The sequence below is a fragment of the Xiphias gladius genome, chromosome 18 (genome assembly GCF_016859285.1).
Source record: "Xiphias gladius isolate SHS-SW01 ecotype Sanya breed wild chromosome 18, ASM1685928v1, whole genome shotgun sequence".
Classification (NCBI taxonomy): domain Eukaryota; kingdom Metazoa; phylum Chordata; class Actinopteri; order Istiophoriformes; family Xiphiidae; genus Xiphias; species Xiphias gladius.
Window position 1 is genome coordinate 3729114 of NC_053417.1, and position 10522 is coordinate 3739635.

A 10522-nucleotide genomic window follows, 5' to 3' on the forward strand; every position below is an offset into this window, starting at 1 on the left:
CCTAATGGTAGTAGCGTCCGACTAATTGTATGTTTCTGTAGGTAAAATTTGGATTCTGCAGAGTAACCAATAACTAGTTGTCTGTTAAATAGAGAGGACTAAAAAGTAGAATACCTGCCTATGCACTGTAGTGGAGTTCAAGTGTAAAGTAGCGTGAAATGGAAATGAGCTCTTCAAACTGTACTTAAATAGTACAGTACTTGAGTAAATGCTCTTAGTTATTCTGCCCCTCTGTAGCTTAAAAAACACTACAGCACAACTGTAATACAAGCACCTTCTGCTTAGATAAAGCCTAAAGAATTACAAACGGGATAATAATTTATGAGCACTGGCTCGTCCCTGCCAAATGTCTTTTTTCATTCCAAATGTACTTTGGCCTGTATTTGTGGAAAAGCAGGTGAATATGCAGACTGTGAAACCCAGGGAGGGTTACTGGGCTGTAGCATGTATTATTAGGGTTTTATGATGCAGCATTAGTGATGAACAATGATACAAGGGGTTGGGAGCACCTGACCGACTGCCTCCCACCACACCAAAGCCGTGGTCTGCTACATTCCCCTCTCCCTATCAAATAAAACAAACTGAATACTGAAAAAACAAAAAAAACAAAACTAATTTCAAGCGGAAAATCTCATCGCAAATATACCATGTGCCCGTAACCAGTAAACCAGTTACCAAAACCGGTAACTGGTTTTACTGTTGTGGCTGGTTGGTGTATGTTGACTGTATGACAGAAGAAAGTTCTATTAATAACTATTAAACTCAAAAAACAGCGTAATAAAGAGAGATTTGTTTGAGTTTGAGTCATGCTAGAGTTACTGAATTAAGTTTAAACATGTCATCAAGATTTCGAGCCAAAAAAGTACTATTAATAGGGGGTTTTCCTTTCTATATAATTAATGTAACAGGAATAGTTGCACATTTCAATACTACCTAAGTTGTATTTTGAGTTAGAGTGCTTTGGGTGGCTCACACGGCCAAGCAGTGTGGGGTTACCATAAACACGTCCTTATCTGACCCCTGGGACTCTCCTCCCCTTCTTCCCCAGACTCTGCTGTGCCGCTGGTGACTGATGGCTGACCGCCAAACAACAGCCTGCCCCTGTTTAGACGTTAGTTAGAGTAAAGTGCGGAGCGTTATCAATGTTTGTCTTTCTTTACTCTTTTAGGTCCGCAAACCATTTCCTGCCTACTGTAAAATACAGTCTTGTCTGTGTCCTAATGTAACCTCATTTAAAGCAGCCCCATCGTTGTGTCTGAATAAGAGCTATGAGGAAAGCAGAGTGTCTTTGTTATCTTTATGCTAAACTCAACCCACTCCCTCTTTCTGCCCCTGCTAGTCCTATCATATGCTTTAGTAGATTGTTTACTTGCACTGGTTTGGTCTCCCTCCTTTCGAAGCTCCCTCCCTCTCATGCTCTCTCTCTCTTCTTCCCATCCAGCCCCTCTCACCCGCCCACCAGTTGGTTCCTGCTTAGTGTTATGTGGCGATAAGAGCAGAGACGAAACAGGCAAGAAGGCCTAAACAGCCCTTTTCTCTCAAGACTTTGTCTTTTGCTGTTGCATCTTCTGGTCGCGCAGTATTACTCCCTAACAACTACCGTGAGTATATGTCTTTGCCGAATGAAATAAACAGACTACAATAGAGTTTGGCAAGGAGTACTTGAGGGGTTGACAGAGGGACAGATCCCCCCCTCTTCCCTAACCCCGCACAGCTAGGGAGAGCGGCGGACGTGCAGAAAAGAAAGTAAACCATGACACCGATCGAGCTGATAGATTTCTAGAAGTGCATAATTGTGCAGCAGCTGTGATATGGGATGCTAAAAAAGGCTCTACAGAAAGAATGAAGTGTGTCAAACCTGATGGTGGTTTATTTATAATAGAACAAATGCATGACATAGCGGTTAAAAAGACTTCTCCATAAAATTCTGTGCAATTTTTGTGTCTCTGTTGGAATAAAACACTTGTATGAAAAAGTAAACACAAAGGCTGAAGGATATTCATTATTTGACGCAAACAGTGCTCCCTCCAGCACCTTTTCTTATGAGATGAAAAAGGGTTCAGAGCAAAGGCTGTATGGAACAAAATAAGACACTTGTTTTTCTCCAAATTTGTCTTAGTAAAGAGTTAAAATCTTTCTCCCTACTTCTGCCCTGATCCGAAGGTCAGCTTGGACTTACATTGACCAACTGCCAATTTCCGCCATTTTCACTCGCTGTTGGCTGGCCTTTATGTGCGTGTGTGGGTGTGTGTGTAATAAGCCACAGAACGACGGCGAAAGGACAAAAGCAATGTGAGAGAAACTAAATCTTCAAATTGGATTGAAACATTATTCCTGTATAATTAGAAACTTAAATCTCAGAGTGTGACAAGGAACAATTCTCCAAATTCAGTGAAAGGTCAATGCACTTTTGTACACCATGACATAAACTGCTGCATATTACTGAAGCTCAAATTCATCTGGCACTGAAATCAAGGACACAATTTTGCTTTTGCAGTATTGTTTTTAATTTGAATGCAATGTTAATATCATCCGACAGAGAATCTGCCTGCATCCCTGCAGAAATCACCTGGAGCTGCATCAGCTTATTCTTCTTCAGTGTTTTGGAAGAAACTGGTTTATTTTCACAGCTCATCTCTCAAATATAAAAGATCACAAATTTCTTATTTTAGTGGCTGCGATTTCTTTTTATGTTACACCGTCATGTGTTCAACAGGAAAAGATAAGGAGGTGGGTCAGACTGGCAAAGAAGGGATTTAGCATTCATCCAGGCCACCTTTATAAAGAACAAACACATAGAGTTGTGGATATTTAGAGAATGTGTGCATATTTGTGTCTGTACAATGGTTCAAAAACAGCCTGGTAGTCATCTTCTTTGCCTAAATGAACTGTAAACTGTAGTTACAGCTGCCTTTCAACTATCTTCCATGGGTCAGAAAATACAACTTGCTGTGCATTCAGGTCCTTTTTTCCTGCTTGATGATACAATTTACTTTGTGACAAAATCATTTTGCATGTGGGCATTTACTCTCCAAAGTTAGTTGCTGTACATGCGCACAAAATTATTATATTAAAAAAAAAATAAAACTATAAAAAACTTTATGTCAAAGGGAAATTGAAAAAAAAGTGACAGTACAGACTATATATGATCAAATTCAGCACTTATTTTTTATTTTACTTCTTTCATTGGCACTTTGGGGAAATTTGCCTTTAACACAGGGCCCCTAATTTGCACAAATTACTAAACAATTTCCAAAGCGAGTTTCCAGGGCCACCTACTGTTCAATATATATTGGACTTTAACTTCATTTTTGTTTCAGTGCCTAAAGTGCCATGGGAGCGTGTATGAGCCACAATATTTCGTTTCCGGCAGCACGAGTGTCAGGACGTGGTTATTCGGGGGGCACGTTTGACGTGACCTGCCCTAACTCATAAAAGAGATGATTGAAAACGTCAAAGCCCCAGCCGCTCACCCACTTGTCTGACTCCCAAGTAGGCTCTCCAAGCCTCTGACCGTATGCAGCCCCAGTTCCTTCCTCGCATCCACCCCAGGTGATTCAAAGGCGTCAATTTCAGGCGTTTGCTTATCAAAGTAATATGATAACTGGTGACAGTTAGCCATAGCGGTTTGTGGGAAGCTGAGGGGGCAGCGTATTGAGCAGCGGGACGCCCGCGTTGAACCTGTGCCTCTGTGTCGCTGTCTGCCTGTTTTCAGATGCTCCACCTGACTGCAGGGCGCGCGGGAAGACTCCTGGCCCGGCGCGCGGCAGCCTCCCTCACCGCCGGCAGCGCGAGGATGGCGAGCCACGGTACGAGCTGCGGTTTTGTAACTTGCCCCCCTGTGACGCCGGCCGGTATTCGGGGACGTGCGGTTTCTGGATGAGCCGTGACAGAATGAGAACCTGGTCAAGTTGGACTGCAGACTGGCTGCTGTCCAGGTCTAGGCCCGCACGGGTTTCAGCTATTATGCCATTGCTAAAGCGTTTTTATCCAACTTTTTATCCAACTCCCATGTCGTATATCACGACCTTGCACCTCTTGAGTGGAGAAGAACGATTCACAGCATGTCGATGCTCCTTTGGAGTTTTCTTTATTTGTAAAAATCAGGTGCACATAGTTTGCAGGGAGAGAATCATTGAGGTCAAATTAAAAAGCCTGCACGGGTCCAGTCCACTCCGATTCTCTAATTCTGATTCTCCAATTCTGATTCTCCCAACAATATCAGGGTGTTGTCCCAAATATATAGGTTTATGCAAATGAATCCTTTAATATTCAGGATATCCCACTCCCAACTTTGGTTCGTTACCAATTAGGGTCAGTTTCAGTGTTCTCACTCCCCAATTGCTCATCCCACATATATCACTTTATCTCTGTTCTGACATTAGGGCTGACACCTAGCCTGAAGTCCTGTCCGGTCACAGGGGGTTTTTACCCTGGTAAAACCAGCAGTACCACTGTTCTGCGTTCAGACCCTCACTCAAGCAAAAACCCTCCAAATGGTGGCATCAAAACGTACCTGCAACACTAGATGTAAAGGCACTCTTTATGCAGAACGGACCATTTCAGAAAAATCATATCCTTGGATGATTGTTATTGATCCATTAATACACATATCACTTGAATGTTGCAGATGGTAAAGGTGGAGCTAATCAGAATACTTAATGCTGTGGGGGCTGACCCCCCCCCCCCCCGCAGATCAATAAAGTCTTATTTTATTTAACCTCTAATAATGCACCATAATTTATTTGTTGATCATTTTGCATTAATAATCTGAATCTGCAAAGTACAAAGGTCACCGATTTGGGTAACACGGAGATCACAGCTATCAAAATGCGGGACCCCAGCTAAACAGTATGGAAGCACCATTATTGGTAACAGCTGCTATCAAGTGTGTGAAAAGTATTTTCAAAAAAAGTATAATAAAACTGTGATTAGGTCACAGGATCGGACGGGTCAAAGATTTTGGTGTAACAGCTGTAGATGTTTTTCAAAAAGATTGGTACAGGCCTGGAGAGCACATCAAAGCTTGAGGGCTAAATCAACCAGTCTAATTTAAAGAAAAGTTCTTGGTGTGTCAGTTCAGCGTAGGAAGACCCACGATGTGCAAGAACAGGAGGCCTCTGTCTGTCAAACCAGCAGATGGCGCTGCTGTACCATCCTACTTGACAACCTATATACGGTATACAGATGGTCCTTGGGGCTATTGTGTGTCGTCAGGTAAAATTTTTGACGCCAGGGTTTAAACTGTTTCTCTTGACTGTACCTCGTCGCTGCATTTGATCCAAAAGTGACTCTTCTTCCCTCTGCCCCCCCCCCCAGATGTGGCAGAGACCGTGGACATGTCTCAGCCGCTGTACTGGGACCGTGTGGACATTCCTCTGCCTGACAGACCCTACAAGGATGTCCTGACCGCTGCTGACGAGAGCCTGAAACAGAAGGAGAAAGGACCCTGGAGCCAGCTGTCCAAAGAAGAGCAGATTGCCTGTGGGCCCTTTTATACAATACATCCAAACAGATCAAATACACACCTGAAATCAGTGTAGTGTTGTACACAAAGTACAGTTACTCAAGTACTGTATTGAAGTACAGTTTTGAGGCACCTGTACTTTGTTGTAGTTATACGCGCCTACATTTCAGAGGGAAATACCGTAATACTTTTTAATCCACGGTATTTACCCGACAGCTATAGTTACTGGTTACTCTCCGAGTAAAATTTTAGCCCCAAAAACACGTGATAAGCTTCTAAAATACAACACATTGTTAAAGAGTTAAGATTAAACCAGTGGTTTCCGACCTTTTTGGCTTGTGATCCCTTAAAAAAAAAAGGTCCGCGTCTAGCTGTGGCCCTTTTGTCACGTTTCCTCTCTGACAGAAAGATTTCCCCTCTAAACTTCTCATATGGTCTCATTTAAATAATGGTTGCCCATAATATAGCAAAGATTTAAAAAGTACAAAATATGAATAAATACTTGTGTGGCAGAACTTTTGTTTTTCTTTTTTTCCAGCCCCCGTTTATCATCTCACGACCCCCCAAATCAAAGTTATTTTGTGACTCTTTACTCTTTATTAATAGGTGTTGTTATCATTGCTGCCACTATTATTAATAACATTATTACACCAGTCTGACAGTGTTTGAATACAATCAGAATACCTCTTCCTCTACTGAGTAATATTATGGTTGACATTTTGTAAGTTCTGCAAAATGTGAGAAAAACTGGCACAGAGGAAGCAGTAGCTCCCCTTTTTTTTTTTCTTCATTTTGCTTTCATTTGGTTGCAACAGTAAAGATTCAGACAGGAAACATGTGGCAAGACAGAGGCCTGTTACATACCCCTGGTTTCACTCGCTGTGTTCAGTGACAAAGAGGTCAAGGAATCATACAACACAGTCACAACACAGACCAAGAGAGAGGGGAGGGATTTGCCGATTGTATATATGACACTCTACATTTCCCCAATGTCTCCCCCTGACCTCTGTCTCAGCCTTCACCTCCTCTCTCACCCCCCCCTGCAGTGTACCGGCTGATGTTCTGCCAGACCTTCCCAGAGATGAAGCAGCCGACAGCCGAGTGGAAGACTGTCCTGGGGGGCATCTTCATCTTTCTGGGCCTCACCGGCCTGGTGGTCTGGTGGCAGAAAGTCTACGGTAAGTCTGCCTTCACGCTCCGAAAGGACAAAAGCCATCGGTTTTAAATCTGACAAGGACAATGCAGGTGGCTATCACAGGACACCTTTTTTTTTTTTTTAACCTCAACGTCACACACCTGTTGCCGCTGTGTTTTACGTGGAACAGGCCTTTTTCCACATTTTGACTTGTCATTGTAGAAAAAGCACAGCTGTAACTAATAACATTAATGAAGGCTCTGTTCCTTTTAAGTATCCCAGTAAGCCATGACAGTTAGTCAGCGTGCAGAGTACCAGGGCCCTGGAACTGGCTCAGCTAAAGGGACAGCAGGACTATTTAGCGTCATGAGTAGCAGCTTTAAGTGGAGCATCGTGTTCACGTACAGACATGCTGTTATGTTCATTACAGAGCTACTTGATGTGCTATGTATCTCTCTACTCCTTGGTTTCTCCAGTCTACCCTCCGCGCCCCAGGACCTTTGATGACGAGTGGCAGGCCAAGCAGGTAAAGAGGATGTTGGACATGAGGGTCAACCCCGTCGAGGGCTTCGCTGCCAAGTGGGACTATGAGAAGGGCCAGTGGAAGTAAAAAGAGACGGTTGGACTGTGGCTGAGGTGGCAGAGGGTTTGGACCTGTCACTCCAGAGCACGGCTTTGTTCCACTCAGTGAATTTGAATGTTGCGTTACAGATGTTAAAACCACTAGAAAAATTGAGCGTATCCACTGTTGGCATCTCTGGGGTCATTTTACTCCGCGCCACGTCCGGCTCTCAGTCCGTTACCTCTTCTCCAACCACTGCGGATTTTCTGTCACGGTGACGTCTGTGTGTGCCCAGGTGTAGCCATATAATAATAAAGTTTTGCTCATGGCTCTGTCCCAGTCTTTTATTATGTGGTGTAAGCTCGGCTCAGCTGCCAATCTGCCTGCTTCTTGTGTGGCAGGGTCATCTCCGTTTAAATGCAAAGAATGGCACAGAAAAAGCCATTAAGACAAGGAATCTGACCAGTCAAGAGGGTCCCGACAAATCCTAACATTTCAGCGGTGGTCTGATGTAACTAAGTACATTTACTCAGGTACTCTACTTGACTAGGATTCTGAGTTACTGACAGTTACAGAACATTTGCATTTTATGCTGTTCTACATTTCCTGTGAAAATTTTGTACTTTTTACTCTATTACATTTACTTGGAAGCTTAAGTTACTAGTTACTTTGAAGGTTATTTTTCATACAAAAGAAACGACAAGCTTCTAAAATGAGATGTTCAGTGAAAACCTCTCCTTTAAGTGAGTTTATTCTCAGCTAGGAATATTTCAACCAGTAATATATGTAAGTATTTTATAAAGTGATGGTTCAGTTTTCTTTACACCATTGCAGTGATCTCCCTTATTGTTTCACGTGCTACATACAAATCAATGCATCAGTACTAAGGATCCTATAAGACATATAACAGTAAAAGGATACATTGTGTATAATGAGTAAAACTGCTGCTTTTATTTCAGTAACAATACACGACAAATGGTCACAAAACACATACAAAACAACTAAATCATGACATTAATTCATAATTATAAAAGTAAATTTTGGTTTACTGTTACTACCATTACTCTTAGGTTTTCACTTTAACTGGTTTTAAAGTAAGAAAGAAGGGTGGTTACTGGTTGAATGTGTGAGAGAACATTATCCCAATCAAAATGGCTGCTTCGCCTGTTTATGTAGAAACTGAGTGAACAGAGAGGCCGAGCAGATCAGTGTCTTAACAGACACATCCGTGCAAACTGTTTCAAATAAACAGCGTCTTTAAAATGAATGCATTAAAAATGAATATGAACCAATGAAATTGTCTCCTGGCATCTAAAGACTGTAGAGTCCATTTACAGCCTGATACACATCACAGTGGTGGGTACGAAAATGAATATGGTTTAACTACTGTAAATAACATTTAAAGGGAACATAAGTGATTTAGTAAAATTATGATCAGTCAGTCCACCACCTTGGTCCAGACTAAACAATCTCAGCAACCATTTGATGGATTGACGGTCAGAGTCCTAATGCCTCCAGCATTCTCCTGACTTTTAGTCTAGATCCACCATGAGGCTCTCATTTGTGGTTTTGAGTTAAATGGTCTCAACGGCTGTTGTTTGAATTGTCATGAAAATTGGTACAGAAATTAATTTCTCCTCAGGAGGAATCGTAATAACCTTACTGATCCTCCGACCCACTATTCAAGACTTTGGACAAGAAGAGACAGACTCGGTACATCTTTCAACATGGGCTTTATTAGGTTCGATGTAATTTAAAATTTTACAATGCCATTCTAAGACATACAAACAGACTATTGGACATGGTTGCTATCTTTGATTCTGTACTCTTATGACCAACAGAAATGCACCAGAGACCAAACTTTTTGAAAATATCCTCTTGCTTTGTTTGCATTTTCTTGTCTAGTAGCAGTCCAATAATCCTAAAGAATAAAAAACACAAGGAATGACAATGCACATCAATGCAAAATGGAGGTTAAGGCCATTTGAAGGGGCAATTATGCTTTTTACACCAAATATAAATAATGTTTAAAAGCCATCAGTTCTTTTTTTCTTAAATATGTTACTAAGCTAACATACTATTCTAATCAGTTTAAATAACTAGCATATATATATATATAGGGTCATGCCAGTGCTGTCACACTTTCTTCATTTGTGCCTCCTTCAGGAACATTTTGCCAAACAGAAATTCACACGCATATGCATGCACGCACACGCACACACACACGCACACACGCACACCCGCACGCACACACACAAACACACACTCACATAATGTGTAGGAAGGGAACTTGTTTAAGTGAGGGCCTGGACAGCAGAGAAAAGCCTACGAGCAGCTTCTTGGTGGGGCACACACTAGAAAAATAGATATATATATACTGTACTGGAATGTATGAGAGCAAACCTTGGCTAACAGGATGCTCCGAACACAAGCATTTAGAGGGGAATACTCATCAATAGTCAATGCAGGTTTTTGTTTTCTTATTTTGGTTGACATATTTCTTCGTAAATGTACATGATTCTGTAAACTGGGGAGATGGAGAAGAGCAAAAGTCAACATTGATGGAGAGAGGTGAGTCCTGCTTTGAAGATAGAGGCACAGCTGCACTGACAATGTAGTGATGGATGTTTCCCCTGTAAATCCAAATTCTTTTATACTCCCTTGCTTTAATGTTTACACTCTGCGGCTCCACATGGTTGAATCTAGTGCTGAACCCTTGCTTGATGAGCTGCGGATGGCACCTGTCAGTCCTGCACCCAAGCCATCTTGTGCTTTACTGTTCTGCTGTGGCACACCAGAACATATTGTTGTTAGCTGGAGACAGTATTTGGAGTACGATCAAATTTGAAGCAGTTGGAGGATACTGGGAATGGGGAGGAGTACCCCCCCCACCCTTCCCTCCCTTCCCAGTAAATTAATCGAGCTGCCAGTTGTCAGTGCGTGAAACGCCAGGCGACAAACGCTCCTCCGACTTCAGCTTTAAATTAAAGATGGAAAAATGTTAAGGAACAAAGACAAGGTCTCCTTCTCCCAGTCTCTTGTGGACAACGTTTGACTGGCAGGTTTGTATGTAACAAGCGTGTGTGTGTGTGTGTGTGTGTGTGCCGAGGTGTGTTTGTGTGAAGCAGCAGGTGGGCCAGCTGTGACTGACACACGTGACTAGGTGCACTGACAGCTGGGGGACCGCAGAGGAAGAGGTGGAGCTGGATGCGGAGGGAAAGAGGAGGAGAGACGGATGGAGATTTGACAGATTTGAGGTGTCTGGGGAGGACAAGGCGGAGCAGTGGAGGGTTTGGACTGTGAAAGTAATGCGTGGATAACTTGGAGTGAGTGTGCATGAGATGAGATATGAAGGTTT

At 42.5% G+C, this 10522-nt stretch overlaps 1 protein-coding gene across 1 annotated transcript; it reads left to right on the forward strand.

The window, feature by feature from the left end:
• Positions 1 to 1451: 1451 nt before the first annotated feature.
• On the forward strand, positions 1452 to 7498 carry LOC120804223. Its single transcript, XM_040153534.1, has 5 exons — positions 1452 to 1601; positions 3716 to 3809; positions 5320 to 5484; positions 6514 to 6645; positions 7079 to 7498. Exons 2-5 carry the CDS (start codon positions 3716 to 3718, stop codon positions 7210 to 7212), a joined length of 525 nt encoding a protein of 174 aa, XP_040009468.1. The 5' UTR covers positions 1452 to 1601; the 3' UTR covers positions 7213 to 7498.
• Positions 7499 to 10522: the final 3024 nt, after the last annotated feature.